The following is an 18,399-nucleotide window of genomic DNA, read 5'->3' as shown; positions in this document are numbered from 1 at the left end:
ACAACTGACAATCAAAACAGTGTATTTTTTTCAGATTTGCTTTCATGAGAAAGCGGTCAATGCTCAATGGTCTAACATTGAATGAGAATGACAAATCTGCCAGAATCATGCGCATCGCTGCCCGAATCATTATTCTCTACATTTACAGTTTCACAATCAACTTGATCATCACCACCTACAGCACCCACATGACTTTGACTTTGTAAACTTGTAGAAGCTGTTCGCTTTTTTGACGCCATTTCTCATTAGTCTCTACTCTCTAAAGAGTTTAAGACTTTCAGTTTTAGATTTCCTGGTTTTAATTTGAACAAAAATTAGTGTGAATTAAGCAATTAACTACAGAAAACCAATATTTAAGACACAACTCACAAGTTTATGTTTTTATTTGTTCAGTTCAATCACTAAGCTGTAACTGTAAGCATAAGCAACTAGTATAGGCACAGACTAAGAGGTAAAGACTACGATCTGCTATAAACCCCTTGAAGACATGCACGTCCTATGCCGTATGGTGGCGCGTCGATCAGATGATCTGAAAAGAATTATTTTTCCTTGTCTCCCTGCCGACTTGAGTCTTCATATACCGTAAGTTTGTAATTAAACTACTTAACATTCCAACAATGTTTTTTTTTGTAAATAGAGCTTAGATATTCCCCATTTAGTATTAATTATTTCATATTTTTATGTGTTGTCTACACATGGTCCATAAAATACTTTATTACACCCCCTTTTTTCCACCCATTTTTTCCCTTTTTCCCACCCCCTTTTTCCCTTTTTCCCACCCCCTTTTCCCATCTGAAAATGGGAAAAAGGGGGTGTAATAAAGTATTTTATGGACCATGTGTAGACAACACATAAAAATATGAAATAATTAATACTAAATGAGGAATATCTAAGCTCTATTTACAAAAAAAAACATTGTTGAAATGTTAAGTAGTTTAATTACAAACTTACGGTGTGTGAAGACTCAAGACGGCAGGGAGACGAGGAAAAATAATTCTTTTCAGATAATCTGATCAACGCGCCACCATACGGCATAGGACGACCATGTCCTTGACCATTCCTCTCAACCCTATCCCAGTTCGTAGTCTTTACCCTCTTAGTCTGTGGTATAGGCTAGGCTATTAGCAAGTAGCACAGACAGCTTTCCACCTCCAAACGTGGGGATTTGTCTCATTTCGGCAACCACTTTCAATTTTGGCCGCTAGATGGCGCCACAAGCGTGAGCTTCCGCTCATGAGGCAAAAGCTCAAGCTCAAGCTCACACTTTTTCAAAAAGAGCGAAGCTCAAGCTCAAAGCTCACAAAATGAGTGAGCTTTTGAGCTAAAGCTCAAGCTCTCGTGAAGCTCGTTTCAACTCTGGTTAAGTTATTAACGAAATACTAAATAGCACCGGGTTGGGTCATTTTGGACACACAGTTTTGGGGTCATATCGGACAACTTCGATATTGGAGTGGGAGGTGCTTGTGGAGAAGCCATATACGCCCGTTTGACAAATCGATACTCGATACTCTGTTAAGCCCTCCCATTTTACTCTACCCGCCTACAAATTGTCCATTTCAGCCCCCTATTTCGAAAAAATGACATAACTCTCTATTTTTCATTTCTATTGCAAATATTTCAATATGAATGAATAAAATATTGAATAAGCAGTCTACCCATATTTTTTTTTAATTTATTTTATGTCTCCTTATGAGGAAAACTGGCAGTGTCCAATCTCACACCGTCCCTGTCCAGTTTCGCCCCGCCGTTTAAATAAAAACTAAAAAAAACCGACTTCATTAAAATCCTTATAACTCGTTTATTTTAAGACTTAAAAATTACAAAAAAATTGTGGAGTTACCCAAGAAGATGCTGCACCATTAACTAAAAATAAATATTAGAAAAAGAACATAGAAATCTAAATAAAGAGGAAAGAAATTTTTTGTCCAGTTTGACCCCGTTCTCCCCTACTCAGATGAAATTAAAATGTAAGATACAGAATGACTTAATTAGAATGTAAATAATCAAATACCTTCACCTATGTTCCTTACGCTTCACCTATGTTGGAGTTGAGAGGAACATAGCATTATAGCATTTTTCCCAGTTTGATTTGGTATGAATCTAAGTATGTCCTTATTTCATCTCTATTAGTTGTGGTCATAACAAGGGTTCTGAAGACACATTAATAAAGTGAAACATTAATAAAGTAAAAATTTACAATAGCTAATTGCACACTTACAAATTACAAAAAGGCATCTCTTACAGGAAAGCAAGCAACCAAAATACTGTTGGGGACTAGTGCAACCATTCCGTGGAACGCCTTGGCCTCTCTTTGGGTTCGCTAAACAGCGTCTTTGGTCTTGTTTTGCTCTCGTCTTCTAGTGACTGAAATACAGAGCACTTTTGTTCTCCAACACATTGAATGAATTGTAAGGAACAATTATTTACACACCTATAGAGTTACCTGGTACTATATATTATATAATTCTATGCATGTTAAAGAGCCCCACACAATGTAGAGGCGCTCGCATGTACAAGCCCACCTCACGTGGCTAGACATTATCGTAACACTCATGTGTTTCTCCCAACAAATACTGGTACTCAACGTTTTTGGGATGACGAAATGTTAACGAAAAACATTTTGATTAGCCAAGGAGAATTTTCTAGAAAGTAGAACAAATTGTTAATCAATGCAAATAAAATTTGAATGTATAATAAGAGAAAGCTTATACCACTGTATCTTTTCCGAAGAGAATGATGAAGAACAAAAGATCTAATGGATACTGAATGGAAACGAAAAACGAAGAATGAATGTGGAATGGGTAAAACGACACAGCACAGGCACACAGCACGGGCAGAAGGACCACCCTTGCCCATAACTAGTGCCATATGTAGTTGAGGGGCAATAGGCACGACCATTATTCCCCACCTTTACCTGTTTGGCTCCGCCCCTGACCTACCCTGCCCTCTTGAACTAGTATAAAAGGCGCCCTCTCTCAGTTTTGGCGCTAGTTTACTTCCACTTCTAGGGAATTGAAAGTTGGAAATTGCCATCTAGGATGCTAGGGACTTTCTAGGGATATCGTCTTTATTAGGAATCTAGGGATTTTCTATGGTTTTGGCGATTATCTATGCAGAAACATAGGCCACTATGGCTATCTTGTGTTTTCCCTCTCAGAAATGGGGTAGCCTTTTAATGGGAACATGTTTTCCACCCGACAAGAGCGCCTCTTGCAGGTGTGTTGGTTTCATTTGGAGCCAGATGGCGCTCGCCAGAGGCGAAAAATCTCCACCATGAAATCCTCGTTATTTCCTATAGTGTTCCTCGCAGAAGGGTACTTCTTTTCTGAGAGGGAAAATGCAAAATATAAAATTGTCATAGTGGAGCAACCAGGGATCTATAACACTGATCTACGCAAAAAAACAAATTTTTTAAGTGGGGATCGTGACCAGCTTAAACACTCACACGATGATGAAAAATTTAACACATTTAATGTGTGTCGCTTGAATACTTCCGTTTGTAGGCTGATCAAGGTCATCCCATATTTGAGCAGTTTTTTTATGCATGGAAAAGGGGTAAAAGAGGAAATATGGCAACATCGATCTAGGGAGAAATCTAGGGATTTTTAGATTTTGATACCGGGTAAAAAGGGAGATCTGGCAACTCGTCTAGGGTTTTTAATTTTTCAGCCGTGTAAGCACTACGGACTAGTGTAACGCGGGGCTGTTACTTGAACACCCGGTTAGTGACTAAGACATGTTTATTCACCGTAAACGTACATAACACTACAACAGATATAAGTAGACTGGGGGGCCGTAAGGGACACATACAAGTATTTATGCACTTTTGTGGACAGCAGCTACCGGGTAAAATATCCGCTGACAAGGCTGTCGGACATCTCGGGTAGAGTTGCGGTCAATAGCTGATACAGAAGCGCGGGACGTGACAACTAGTCCATGGGGCCTCAATAACCGCGACACTATCATGACGCCTCTCCACTATGACAAACACACAAACTATAGAGGTTTTTCCATTTGGTTCGTGTAAGTAGAGGGAAAAAGTCGTGCGGCTAGTCGACTAGTGCGCACCATGGCGGGGGATAGCCGAAACTTGCTGCAGACTTTGCTTGATCAAACATATAGACACCGTAGGGCCATGTACTGTAACCTGTCAGGCTGTCAGCAGCAAAAGTGAAACCTGTTTGATTTCTTAAGTGTTTATTTCCATGAAATTTTCATGTCCACAGAAATTTTTAAATATCGTTTGTCCCCTTTTGCATTGTCCGTGGTAGAAGAAGATCGGAAATATTACTACCAACAATTAGAACATCTAAAGTGTCACGATCCTTTGGCAATACCACTTCCACTTTTCAAGTGTGGATAAATTTTAAAAACAATTATCCCTTCCATTGAAAAATATCACCTAGTTCAGTATTTGGTTTTTGAGAAAAACAAAGATGAAGAGGGACGACGTGAAGCTTACAAAAACTTAGACTCTGAACAATACTTGTCAAACACTTTCACTGACAAGTTATTGGCACTTACTCTTTCTAATTTGGTTGTGTTGATTCGTACTCATGTTACCCATTCTCAGTCTTTAAACTTGCCAAAAGCAAGACCTTGGGCTGCTTTACAAAATGATGGCAAAGTGATTGTTGCTTTTTGTGATTGTATTGCAGGGTACGTACAACCAAAATGTTATTGTTGTTTACATTCAGAATGTTATCAAGATAATTATAGTAATTCAACTTTCTTCATTACTAATACACAGGTTAGGTTCAATTCAATGATGACGGAACATTGTCTGGTTGAGTTTTGAGATTCTTAGTAGGAACCCAGTCTATGTCTTCAGTTTTATACACATATGCAGGTTTCCCTAAAAAAACATAACTGTTATTCTACGTAAACGATTACAAATGTAATATGAAATAAACCTGAAACAAAATGATCAGAGCAAACAAATAGTTTGGATATATTATAATTCCTTTTTTTCAACTTCAACCACTCGGCTCTTCTTCTTTCAATGAGTTCTTTCTCAATTGAATTACTGTAAATGTTGCATTCTGGCACTTTGAAAAAACTTCGGCGATCTCTTTTTTTTCGATAAGTTGAACATATCAAACAAAAAGCTTTTGTCATTTTAAACACTTAAGAAATCAAACAGGTTTCACTTTTGCTGCTGACAGCCTGACAGGTTACAGTACATGGCCCTACGGTGTCTATATGTTGGATCAAGCAAAGTCTGCAGCAAGTTTCGGCTATCCCCCGCCATGGTGCGCACTAGTCGACTAGCCGCACGACTTTTTCCCTCTACTTACACGAACCAAATGGAAAAACCTCTATAGGGGAGAAGGAAAAACCAAATTAGCTACCAGCTAAGCTAACCGGGCTGATGATATTGTCACACGAGTTGTATTGGAACAAGAATAAACGAATACAACAAGTGATGACTTAAATTCTAAACAATGGTTTAACTCAAACAAAAGGGATAACCATTACCAAAAGTTGGAGAAGCGTCTGAAGACCTCTTGGGAAACCAGGGAACTCCTCCTACGGAGCCCAGCTCCGGGAGCTCACCCGATGGAGACTCATCTAACGCAGATTCGGGGCAGCGTTTTATACCGTCGCGCGAATTACTCCCCTTCCGGACTGCATATCTGCGTATCTTTCTTAGAGCGGACTTCTCCCGATAATTTCTTCACCACGATCGCAGCGTTGTCCAAGGAGCGGATGAATCATCTCTGCGAAGAGATAACCAATCTCCCTTTTCACCCGCGACAATATTACAAACGTATAAGATGAATTTAATCGCAATTAGCACTCTTCCAACAAAGTTTTCGACTATTTTACGGTGTCTGTTCAAGTCGGCAAGTACCTGCTTCAGTCAATGAAGCTCCTGAAGACAGACAGTCTTTTGCGTCCTAACAACTCAGAATCAAGCCCAATGATCTTACATTATTTTACCAGGAAGGTCTACCCTGCATCTCCACCATGTAACGAGTTATCGCCGATGGGTTCGGTGTATTTCTGAATCTCTACAACACTCAAGCACTACACAAAGTAAACACAACTGTTCTATTAACCTACTAGCCCCGAAGGTCTACACTCCAGTCCCATTTATAGTCTTCCAGGCGTGGGAAAGAGTCAATCGGCAAATCCGAGGTATCAGAAATCGGATGACGCTCGAATGATACTTCCGTCGGTCGTTTTTCTATCCCTTACAGCTATAACGGATGGCGACCCACATAACACAATGCAGTCCGTCGGATGTCCGACAGATGTCGAGGTCGGATGTTGAGTACATCTTTTTGATATCCTCCAGACAGCCTGATATCCGATTTAGATGTCCTTTGGATGTAATTTTTTTTTGGTTTTGACCGCCCTCAACAACGCCGTCGGACATTCTAAGGATATCCGAACGGGCTTTCATTTAGCTATAAATATAACATGTATTGGACCTCTAATCTTGAAAAAATATTAGGCTATATCAGGATTAGAACGAGGGTCTCCCGCACCACAGTCGAATATTATTCCACTGTACCAACCTACAGACATAATAAATATCGTTTTCGAACAATACAATCGAATTGTTGTAAAACACTTGAGTTTTTTTCGATAACAAATCACATACCGGATTTTTAAGAAGTCAAGATGATGTCGAACTTAGGTTAAACCTGAAGTGTATAAATTTCAATTAAACAATTTATGCTAAATACTTTTTGAATTTTAAACTTCAGCATGATTTATTAAGTTTAAAGTAGTTTTTTATTATTTGAAATTAAAATCCTATCATAAGTATACTTGCTTGAATATTATTAAATGCCGAATAATATTTATTTTCTGTTAGTTAATTTCCAATAGACCAAGATCGGATGCTGAGTTGCCAAGGCTGAATTCCGACCTGTGGTATTTGTCCTCTCGGGCCCTATAGAAGGGAAATGAAAAATAATATATTTAATTAAGTTGTAGTTAGTTTTATTACAAAATCTTTTGGAATCGTGTACTATACCTCTGTGCTGATATAATACAAAAAATTTTATCTCCAAAAAAGCTGTTATTTTTAAAGGAAATTTTTTGAAAGGTACTTGTTTACCTTTCCACAACACCCCCCTCCCCGTATTACAACTGTAGAACAAGAAGCAGACGTTTTCCTAAGTAAATTTCTTTTTCCTTATGAATAAGTCCTTTAGCATAATCAGATAACTTAAAAAGACTAATTGTGTCAAATAACTCATTACTGACATCACAAACTACACTACTCATGACATAAAAAACGAAAACAGTTTGACACTACAGTCACTAGTCACAGTCAAACACTTTACGTCTGCTACGGTACATTGTAAACAAGTACCTTTCAAAAAGTTTCCTGGAAAAATAACAGCTTTTTTGGAGATAAAATTTTTTGTATTATATCAGCACAGAGGTATAGCACACGATTCCAAAAGATTTTGTAATAAAACTAACTACAACTTAATTAAATATATTATTTTTCATTTCCCTCCTATAGGGCCCGAGAGGACAAATACCGCAGGTCGGAATTCAGCCTTGGCAACTCAGCATCCGATCTTGGTCTATGGCTTGGTTCCCGTAAGCTAAACGGAAAGCCTGTGCAAACAAAATCACGACTAACATATATTTTATTCATTTTTTGTAATAAATTTTTTAATAGAGCAGTAAAACATCTTACGTTGCACGTTCTCCACAAATGCGAAAATCTCATTTGTGTCCAAGTTGGTCTGCTGCGGCTGCAGCGTCTTATGGAGAAACCAACTTCTTCATGTAAAAAAATAAGTTTTCATAAATATAATTAAGATTTCCCCCCTTTTCTTCCTAGCAGTGGGTACCCTATTCATTTTTTCATTTCCCAATTTTTTTTTCTAGCCCTAGTTCTATCTGGTTTATTTTTATTTAGCTATTGTTTGTGAATGGTTTGTTGTTCATCCCCTCGTAGCAGATGAATTTCTGGCAGCAAACGAAATTCTTCGGCTAAAAGAGACGAGCAACTTACAAACAAAAATAAAATAAAAATAAAGTAGATAGAACTGGAGCTAGAAAAAAATATTGGGAAATGAAAAGATGAATAGGGTACCCACTGCTAGGAAGAAAAGGGGGAAATCTAAATTATAGTTATGAAAACTTAATTTTTAACGTGAAGAAGATGGTTTCTCCATAAGTCGCTGCAGCCGCAGCATACCAACTTGGACACAAATGAGATTTTCGCATTTGTGAAAAACGCGCAACGCAGGATGTTTTACTGCTCTATAAACCATCCGGCAAATAGATAATTACTCCTTAATTTTTTTAATTTTTCGTATTAAATGCTGGACTTAAAATAAAAATACGTTTAAGGGAAAAATTGGAACATGGTTAAGTTCTCCCCTTTTGGAAACAAAGAAATTTTGATAATTAATAATGAAACTTAGTGATTGGCCCCAATTAGTTCTTATCGAGTTAACCGCCCCGCACCGATAAAGTGCATTAAGGGTTGAATTGAGGTGCCACTTTTTCAACCGGGGTGGTGCGGGGAAAAATTTTAAGTTAACCCGTTGCCCGTAATTTAAAAAAAATGCTGTTCTTTCGGTTTCACAGTAAAAATTGGGGCCAGCGGGTAGAACGAGCTATTATCGGGGTTGTTATCGGATCGATCGGGTGAAACAGTCAATCGATAATGTTTTTTGCATTGATGAATCGATTGATTGCAATCCAATTGATTGCAAACCCCAATTGAATTCGGGGAGAAGAATTTTCCACCCTGAGCCACGCCTCGATGGCCCGAAATGAGAAACCCGATTTGCAAAAAAGCGCCCCGATTGGCTCGAGGCCGATCCTTAAATGAAGCAATTGAAAATCTTCTTGACTGTTGAAAGGAGGTCCGTAGAATATAATTTCCGCACATCCATTGCACTTCCAAGGTGACTAGCCGACGGACATCCCTGGAACTACCCATTGAGTACATGGATATCTAACGGATGTTCGGCCCTGATTCGGACATCCGACGGCAGAACGTGCTATATGGGGAGAGTTCTCTTACGAATGACGCGTGAACACTACAATATTGCGATATTCCCGAATCCACTCTGGAATCAGTAAAACGCTGTTGGTTTACAGCGATAAATCAGACCGTACTATCATGACGCTACTCCACTATGACCAACACACAAAGTATGGGGGAGAAGGAAGACCAACCTAAAACATTTAGCTAACCTAAAATCCTACATGCATGTTCCTATGTTACGGTTAATTGCACTTATATTTAAGGCTGAAATTTGGTGAACCTATGCATTACAAATAAAACAGTGATGGAACAACGATTCGCTGACCACACGCCCGATAAGGGACTTGAACCCTTGACCTCAGGATTAAAAGTCCCGCGCTCTACCAACTGAGCTAACCGGGCTGATGACATTACAAATGTATAAGATTAATTTTATGGCAATGAGCACTCTTCCAACAAAGTTTTTTTACTATTTTACGGAATTTGTTCAAGTCGGCAAGTACCTGCTTCAGTCAATGAAGCTCCTGAAGACAGACAGTCTTTTGCGACTAAAAAAATTCGGGCACAGTTTTCAACAATCTTGTATACATTCAGCATTGCAATAGGCCGTGTGTCCTAACGGATAAGGCGTCGGACTTCTAAATAATCAGTTATCCGAATCTTACGGGTGTAAGTTACCAACAAACTCAATTACGCAATGTTAGTATTTTCCACCTTTCCTGGTATTAGAACCAACTCTTTAACTTGTTTAACGGAAATAATATTGCGATATTCCCGAATCCACTCCGGAATCGGTAAAACGCTGTTGGTTAACAGCGATAAATCAGACCGTACTATCATGACGACTCTCCACCATGACCAACACACAAAGTATGGGGAGAAAGAAAACCAACCTAAAACATTTAGCTAACCTAAACTCCTACGTGCATGTTCCTATATTACGGTTAATTGCACTTATATTTAAGGCTGAAATTTGATCAACGTATGCATTACTAATAAAACGGTAATGGAACAACGCCTCGCAGACCACACGCCCGATAAGGGACTTGAACCCTTGACCTCAGGATTAAAAGTCCCGCGCTCTACCAGCTGAGCTAACCGGGCTGATGTTATTACAAACGTATCAGATGAGTTTAATCGCAATGAGCATTCTTCCAACAAATTTTTTCGACTGTTTTACGGTGTCTGTTCAAGTTGGCAAGTACCTGCTTCAGTCAATGAAGCTCCTGAAGACAGACAGTCTTTTGCGACTAAAAAAATTCGGGCACAGTTTTCAACAATCATGTTAACATTCAGCATTACAATAGGTCGTGTGGCGTAACGGATAAGGCAGCGTACTTCTAAATAAACAGTTATCCGAAAATTGCGGGTTTAAGTCCCGCAACGATTACCAGCAAACTTAATTACGGCGATGTTAGTATTTTTCACTTTTCATGGTATTAGAACCAACTCTTTAACTTGTTTAACAGAAATAATATTGCGATATTCCCGAATCCACTCCGAAATCGGTAAAACGCCGTTGGTTTACAGCGATAAATCAGACCGTACTAACCTAGTTGCCATTAGAGAGTCAGAATCAGAGCTACGGTCGGTGAGCTCTGTGTTTTCTGAAACAAAGCATTGTATTTGTGCTCTGGCAATACAAATTCGTTCATTTCTGAAGTGTTTCGCGTTGTGCTTCTTAATGTATTTACAACAGTCGTATTCATAATTTTCTACCATAGCATTCCATTCCTTTGAAGCTAAAGTGAGAGTAATAGAGCAGTAAAACATCCTACGTTGCACGTTCTCCACAAATGCGAAAATCTCATTTGTGTCCAAGTTGGTCTGCTGCGGCTGCAGCGTCTTATGGAGAAACCAACTTCTTCATGTTAAAAAATAAGTTTTCATAAATATAATTAAGATTTTCCCCCTTTTCTTCCTAGCAGAGGGTACCCTATTCATTTTTTCATTTCCCAATTTTTTTTCTAGCCCTAGTTCTATCTGGTTTATTTTTATTTAGCTATTGTTTGTGAATGGTTTGTTGTTCATCCCCTTGTAGCAGACGAATTTCTGGCAGCAAACGAAATTCTTCGGCTAAAAGAGACGAGCAACTTACAAACAAAAATAAAATAAAAATAAAGTAGATAGAACTGGAGCTAGAAAAAAATATTGGGAAATGAAAAGATGAATAGGGTACCCACTGCTAGGAAGAAAAGGGGGAAATCTAAATTATAGTTATAAAAACTTAATTTTTAACGTGAAGAAGATGGTTTCTCCATAAGACGCTGCAGCCGCAGCAGACCAACTTGGACACAAATGAGATTTTCGCATTTGTGGAAAACGCGCAACGCAGGATGTTTTACTGCTCTATTACATATTTTACAGCACGACATTATTTTATTTATCTATTACTATTACACATTATCTACATACAGAATTAATACCTAAGCATTCAATCATCCTTTCCGCCAATCCACTCCGCCATTAAGACTATGCGTAGACAGGAAAAGGAACAGGCTAGTTTGCGGAACGAGCCAGCCAACCAAAAAAATGCCACTCCGCTAGCGCTCGGCCCCGCGCCAATCGGGGAGCTTTTTAGTCGATCCGGTGTGGGGATAATCTTAATCGGGGAAGCGATTTCGGTGCTCAGTGTGGTGATATTGGTGATCGGTGCCTTCCCCGATTATCAATGAATAGTGATCTAAATTGGCAGCTGCCCTGCGGCCAACAAGAACAAAATGTAACCCTAGTCACGTGTTCCCGTTGGCCTATCAGAACTCAAGGTCACTGGTAAGACTAACCCCCTTTGGCTGAAGCGGTGCTATCGGTGCAGTACCGATTATAGCACCGTCCCGCACCGAACTTCCCCGATTCATTTTACTCGGGGAAGCTAAGAGGTGTCCCCGATTAGAATGTGATCGGGGCCGAGCCCTACACTCCGCGCTAATTCCGCTGTTTAGATTCCACCAATCCGCCGTTTAGAAGCACCTCCCCATCCAAGAAACTGGAAAGTAAACAAACATTGAAAACACAATAAGGCACTATCCTTTTACAATTTATGCTCTTCGTTTAAAGATTTTAAACGATTCACCACTAAGAATATTAAATTCAGAATACTAAATCGATAATAACAATCTGTCGGTGTTATCCGGTTTTCTGCGCTCTAATAATGAGTAATATCTACGTTCAAGAACCACCAACAAACGGAAAAGTTAGTATTGTTCCTGAAAAACATGAAATCAGGAATTAGACGTGATATCAAAATTATGTGTAATATCTCTTGAAGGTTGTTGTTACAACTTCGTTAGGCGAAATTGAAATTGAATTATGGAGCAAAGAATGTCCAAAGGCCTGCAGAAACTTTGTGCAACTATGTCTTGAGGAATTCTTCAATGGAACAATTTTTCACAGAGTAGTTCCAAATTTCATTGCACAAGGAGGAGATCCTACAGGTAAGTTAGCAGTAAACATACATAATTTGATCTGAAAAGTCACATATTTATATTAAAGGCACTGGTCATGGTGGTGAAAGCATATATGGGGAACCATTCAAGGTTACCAAACTTTTTTTTTTTTTTTAAATTGTTAACCTTTAAGTTTTTAATTTTCAATTTTAGAATGAAGTTCACTCCCGTCTGCGATTTGTTAGAAGAGGCATGGAACTTAAGTACTTCTGTTGTCTTTACAAACTTTTCCTAACAATTATTATCAACAGGACTGGTTGCGACCGCAAACACTGGAAATAATGACAATGAATCTCAGTTTTTCTTTACTTTGGGTGCTTGCCAAGAGTTACAAAACAAACACACAATATTTGGCAGGGTTGCTGGAAACACCTTGTTTAACATGGTAAATTTTCATTGTTGAAAGACTTGAAAATAATTCACTGATTAAATTGTATTTTCTCAGATTAAATTCAATGATTTGGATATTGATAGTGTAAGTATTAGTTCATATTTACTTATTGGACATACATTAGTATTATGATGATTATTATGATTTAACTCCTACAGGAAGAAAGGCCTAGGCATCCTCCTAAAATACTGAAAACAGAGGTTATTAACAATCCATTTCCTGACATAGAACCAAGAATCAGCCAAAAGCAGGTCAAGGAGCCAGAAGAAACCAAACCTAAAGTTAAAAAAACAAAGTCCGTAAACTAAAAAGATTTGCATTGTTCAAAATCACAGCATTCTTAACTATCTTTGCTTCATTCTGTAGAAATCTTCAGTTGCTTTCCTTTGGAGATGAAGAGGAAGATGAATCTGATGCTCAGCTAGTGAAGACATTTCAAGGGAAATCTTCTCATGACCTAACAGATGATCCCAGGCTTAGTATCATTCCCGCAGTTAATACGGAGACTGGAGTCGAAAAGAAGTAAGCACATTGTTTAACGCATCACTGTTTTTTAGTGTCCATTTTTGGCATGAAGGAGACTAGGTATGTTTCTAATTCAGTCATTTAGAACCAACGGTTTTTTTGTTAGAAATGATCAGAAGAGAATTAAGCCGGACGTTGAGAAAATAGTTTTAGCCGAAAATGAGCCCAACGATTCCCCTTCAAATGCTGATGACGAGGTAGTTGACGAGAAAAAACAAGAAGCGCAAAACAAATTGTAAGAAATTAAATATCAATGTATGCACACTGCAACTATAAAGGACTTAAATTTAGGAAAAAAATCAAAGAGCAAATAAGAGATCTAAAAAGAGAAATGAAAAATCCTAATGAAGATACAGAACAAGAATTGATGAAGAAGCAAAAACTTGACGATGATCATGTTATGGATAAAGAAGATAATGAAATACTAAAGGATTTCCATGAGCAGCAGAAGAAATACGCAGTGGTGAAAACAACGCGTCGAGGGAAGGGTAACCGATTCGCAGTCGTTAGCTAAACCTCACATTTCCACCATTTTCAATTTCACATGGTCTAACATAGGAGCTGATCGAGAGGCGGAAACACTTGCTTACCTAAAAAAATTTCAGCAAAAGCTTAGCGAAACGCGATTGAAAGAATCAAGTGACAGCGTCGCTGACGAACAATCGGATGACCATACCTGGTGAGAAAATTTCACTTGTCGCTAGAACAGCTGTAGTAATTGATATTATTATTATTCTTTTGATTTATTTCTTTATTTTTGCTTCAGGTTGAATCATACCTTAAAATTCGAAGACAACAATCCTACGTTAGCCAGAGATGCCAACACAAAAGGAGACGATTGGTTTGAGATATCTGATCCTCGTAATCCCTTAAACAAACGAAGAAGAGAGGAGTCAAAGAAGATCATGAAACAGAAAGGATCTTCTACTAAAATGGTCTAAAATTTGGAATACAAAAATGTTACGTTTTCGCCTATGCTGAATGGTTTTTGAACGAACATGTCATCTTCCTATGTGAGATGGAAATTGCGTAAATAATAATGACACTAGCAATCTTAGTTTGGTCAGTAATGCCTCACTTTGAAATTTAAAAAAATTTATTGGCATGATTGTACGTAATGTTGCTCCTATGATGAATCAGAGCCAAGCAACACAAATGCTGCTTTCACATAACAGTGAAAGCAAGAACTTGTGATAATCCATCCTACTAGAACGTCCAGCACTGAACCGGTAAGGAATAGGAACGGTACAACGACGTTGACGGGCTTTTACCACTTCAGTTTCGACCGTGAATCACGTGTACACAGGACGACTTTTTGGTTCCCCTTTTTAAACCCTCATTGCCACAACTAACACTGTAGCGTTGAGAATACATTTCATTAGAATTATCTATTCGGCAATATTAGATAATAAGCTAAGATTGCTAAATTAAACATGTTAACAATGGCTTAGGGGGAAAAGGTCCCATGTAATGCGGGAATTGTGTTTGCATTCAGACAAAGTCGAGTTTTTTTCAAGTCTTCCACGAAAAGTACAGTGTTCTGTCGAATAAAATTTTTTTGGTAAAAATTTCGAAGGATAAAAGAATAATTGATTTTCCATTCCTTATTCGTCGGAAAAAATTGGCGTTATTTTATTCGTTATTCTTATTCGTTTCACTCTTGTAAAGTTCCTTTAATCCGTGTATTTCAGCATATGGGAGTCTCTCAGAACACTGAGACACTCTGCCTGTACTGTTATAAGTATGCAACAGCATTTATACTAAAACAAAGCGTGAGTTTGAAGGAAAAGAGTAAGGAGTTACAATATTAATCACTTTCACTTTAGTAAGAGATAACCCGCTTGAAGGGATTGTAATGTGTCATTGAATGATGGAAAAAATAGTAAAATACACATCATATAGAATGAATTTGGCTTTATTATTGCTTGCCACCAGTGTGCAGATAAGTGTGTAATGTAACTCCCTTGACGAGGCGCTTGGGAGTCTCGCCTTTTATAGCTAATGCGAAGACTGCGTCGCGGATGTGAAACATAGCTCGCAGCGACGCGTAGATCACGTGACAGTGGCGTGATGCAAGTGGACGACGTGGGTGAATCTGCAAAGCTGATTGTCTGATGATTTGACACTTTAGAGTTAAAAGCCTTTAAGAGGCTTATCCTCATTATAGGATGTTGCAGGTCAGACATTCTTTGTTGGCCTTCTTACTTAATTTATTCTGGAGCCAGCATGCTACACTCTGTTTAATACCCCAATATTCTTAAATTCCATAGAGCAACATAAGATAGTGAAAAAATCCCCGACTGGGATCGGTCAATATAAATAAAATTGATCTACTTATGCGAGAAATGTTTTAGCTACGTGGACGGTATTTCGTGTGGCAGAACTTCTTTTAGATCGCAGTAGAACGCTACTTTGGGTGGGATAAGATATTTAAACATGTGTTAATTTTAGTTTATTATTTAATTAATTATTATGTGTTTTCATACAAGGATTGTACTAAATGTAGCACCATTCCCCTCTGGTATTTGTTTCCCATTTATCTGTAGAGGATAGTGTGGGGTGACATTGACGAATAATAGGTTTCGAACAAGGCAGAGGGTCAATACCCTATGGTCTTAGGGGCAGAGTTGAAACACGCTCACTGATTAGGGAACGCGCTCAGAGCTATCCGCTCCTTCCCCGCAAATGAGCGACTCATCATTTCTGTAAAACTTGTGACAAAATCTTCAGAAACATAAAATTTTGAAAACAAGCGACATTTTTTTGTTTTGCCAATAGGGTCGATCTACGTATCCGGAGCGCAAAAACTCCGAAAAACTTTTTTTCTAAAATTTTTTTGTTTATGCGAAATTCGTCACACATTTTATAGAAATGGATAGCTCTCATCAAGAGCTATTCATTGCATCTAAATTTGTGAATGCGGGACTTATGTTTTATGTTATAATAATTATTTTGGTTTCATGACTGTGAGAATGGGAAATACACAGGTATGAAGAACAAATACCGGCATACACTGGCAAAAAAAAGGCAAAAAATATTCAAATGAAAAAAAATGTTGATTATTCACATTACTAATTAGTAAAATTTTTTTGTAGCAAGCAAGTAGTTTTTGGAAATATAAGTCCGACAATGCCCACGAGTTGCAGGTTTCCCCCGCCCAGCGGTGGTGTTCTGACGTAGAGCTAGCAGGATTCCTATCTGTGAGCTGCAGACACCTCTTTGGCGAAAGAGATTTCATCAAGTCAAAAACTATATCATCGATTCGAAAAGTATCATTACGGTCGCGCGCGGATCATCATTCGTTTTGGGTCGGTACATTTGGCTTGCCATATTTTTCGCGGGTTGCAAAGAAAGAGAAATAGGTATAGCATGAAGGGGTATGGTAGGCACCATACTATCCCTTCCGTCAAAAGGAAATAAAAGGATATAGACCCATTTGCCTGCTAAAGAAACTTTCACGGATGACTATTTTTACAAGCGTACCCAGAGAAGAACGGGAGACTGGCAACTCCATGCTAAAAAACGTGGGCAGTTTTTTTACACTTTTTGGCCGACATTAGTGTCATCATCCTACGACTGAGAGACGCGTTTTTGTACAGTATCCTGCACAAAAAGGTGAACACCGATTTTTTTTGAAAAAGCCATCTGTGGGTAGAAAATATTAATAGTTTACCTTTTTAAGGAGAGGTAGGGCGGTTTTGGCGCAAAATCAACATAACCCCCTTATGATGATTTTTACAAAATTATTTTTATCAGTATGCTAGCTATCTATTACTATATTGTTGGTGGCTTATTGGGTACGTTTCCGTCGGCGACGCGGGAGTTCCGCGTTCAAAGCTTGTTTGCCTTAATAATATTCAGAGCAAATCTAACTAATGAATATAATCAAATAAAATTTTGATGAGATATATAATATTTAAAATTTTGAAAAAGTATTTATATACGATTATTGATTATTTAATACGTAAGCAATTACACTTTTTCCATGAACGCAATGATTTTGTAAACAGTAATCTCATCCAAGTCTAGAACGCGGATCTCCCGCGTCGCCGACGGAAACGTATCCAACAAGCCACCAACAATTTGATAACTAACAGCTAGCATACTTGTAAAATAATTTTGTGTTTCCATATGCTACCCGATTACCCGACCCGATAATGACAATAACGAGTACAGTGCCGGTCAAGTTATAGAACCACCTAGCTATGGAACCGGCTCGGTTATCGAACCGATTTTTCTTTGCCGTGTTTCAGCGCCACCGTTGGCCGTATTATGAACTATATCGATTTTCTATGGCGGGAATGAATGGGTTTTGCCTTTTAAAACATGCAAAAAAATATTACTGTAATGGGTTTTATCTTTTTAGGCAATGTTGTACATCGGTTCAATAACCCAACTAATAATAATAGGCGTTAAAGTTATTCATACCAAATACAATAATAATAGGCGGTAAAGTTATTCATACCAAATTCAATAGAATACAATAGCTTCCACTATTCATTCTTATCTTCTAGCACCTTGTTCCATTCAAGTCCTTCTAATTTAGTAACTCTAATTTCTTTTTCCTTCTGGTATGACAACAGTTCTTCTAGTTCATCAAACCACTTCCTCTGTGGATGGTCCCCCACCAATAAAATTACACTAGTATCTCACCATTCATAGCCATAGACTATATTACACATATATTAAAAATCTTTTTAAGTTAGTCATAGCAGCGGTTCAAACACGGGACTCTAGATCCATAGCGAACAGCATTACCACTCTGCTATGTGCCCTTACATTCTAAGACCGTCAAAGTTTGAGAGATGAAAGAACCGACGATAGGTGGCACTAAGATCGGGTGCTTGGTTATAGAACCATTCAGTTATAGAACCGCGCACAGGCCGGTTCTATAACTGGACCGGCACTGTAATGGAAAGACTCTATTTTGTATTGCAAAAATAGTTCTACTTAGCCGGCGGGTAGGGGAGTCTACCGATGATACAGTCTACACTTTTCCAGACATGTAATACCTAGGGCAAAAAAAAGGGGTCTGAACTGATATTACCCAACCCCCCTTATAA

General features: G+C 38.3%; 1 protein-coding gene, 3 long non-coding RNA genes and 1 other non-coding gene across 6 annotated transcripts; 2 read left to right on the top strand and 3 right to left on the bottom strand.

Annotated features, from left to right (window-relative positions):
• Positions 1-5: 5 nt before the first annotated feature.
• LOC123471013 lies at positions 6-580 on the bottom strand. The gene is made up of 2 exons (XR_006644892.1): positions 370-580; positions 6-292 (listed from the first exon to the last, which is right to left on the bottom strand). It is a non-coding gene; the product is annotated as an uncharacterized LOC123471013 (long non-coding RNA).
• A 3,422-nt stretch (positions 581-4,002) lies between these two features.
• On the top strand, positions 4,003-4,941 carry LOC116924271. Its single transcript, XR_004394813.2, has 2 exons — positions 4,003-4,659; positions 4,751-4,941. It is a non-coding gene; the product is annotated as an uncharacterized LOC116924271 (long non-coding RNA).
• On the bottom strand, positions 4,632-5,320 carry LOC123471571. Its single transcript, XR_006646354.1, has 2 exons — positions 4,914-5,320; positions 4,632-4,855 (listed from the first exon to the last, which is right to left on the bottom strand). It is a non-coding gene; the product is annotated as an uncharacterized LOC123471571 (long non-coding RNA).
• A 3,983-nt stretch (positions 5,321-9,303) lies between these two features.
• On the bottom strand, positions 9,304-9,376 carry Trnak-uuu. Its single transcript has one exon. It is a non-coding gene; the product is annotated as a tRNA-Lys (tRNA).
• A 2,565-nt stretch (positions 9,377-11,941) lies between these two features.
• On the top strand, positions 11,942-14,393 carry LOC116923948 (spliceosome-associated protein CWC27 homolog). Of its 2 annotated transcripts, none has more exons than XM_032930507.2 (12): positions 11,942-12,167; positions 12,243-12,408; positions 12,467-12,510; positions 12,574-12,610; positions 12,672-12,805; positions 12,866-12,895; positions 12,970-13,106; positions 13,178-13,333; positions 13,422-13,571; positions 13,628-13,824; positions 13,895-14,015; positions 14,103-14,393. In XM_032930507.2, exons 1-12 carry the CDS (start codon positions 12,126-12,128, stop codon positions 14,275-14,277), a joined length of 1,389 nt encoding a protein of 462 aa, XP_032786398.2. In that variant the 5' UTR covers positions 11,942-12,125; the 3' UTR covers positions 14,278-14,393. The 2 variants fall into 2 exon arrangements, with proteins under 2 accessions (XP_032786398.2, XP_032786477.2); XM_032930586.2 differs by having other exon boundaries at positions 11,943-12,167; positions 13,443-13,571.
• The last annotated feature ends 4,006 nt before the right edge of the window (positions 14,394-18,399 follow it).

The sequence above is a fragment of the Daphnia magna genome, linkage group LG1 (genome assembly GCF_020631705.1).
Source record: "Daphnia magna isolate NIES linkage group LG1, ASM2063170v1.1, whole genome shotgun sequence".
In the NCBI taxonomy this organism is placed as follows: Eukaryota; Metazoa; Arthropoda; class Branchiopoda; order Diplostraca; family Daphniidae; genus Daphnia; species Daphnia magna.
This window is presented reverse-complemented; position numbering and strand designations above follow the sequence as displayed.

Excerpts from the sequence above, each read along its gene's own strand:
- LOC116923948 (XM_032930507.2), top strand. The coding sequence starts at position 12,126 with ATGAGTAATATCTACGTTCAAGAACCACCAACAAACGGAAAA. Across the intron at positions 12,611-12,671 it reads TCTGCGATTTGTTAGAAGAG|GACTGGTTGCGACCGCAAAC; the intron begins GCATGGAACTTA and ends TATTATCAACAG. Across the intron at positions 13,107-13,177 it reads CCTAAAGTTAAAAAAACAAA|AAATCTTCAGTTGCTTTCCT; the intron begins GTCCGTAAACTA and ends TTCATTCTGTAG.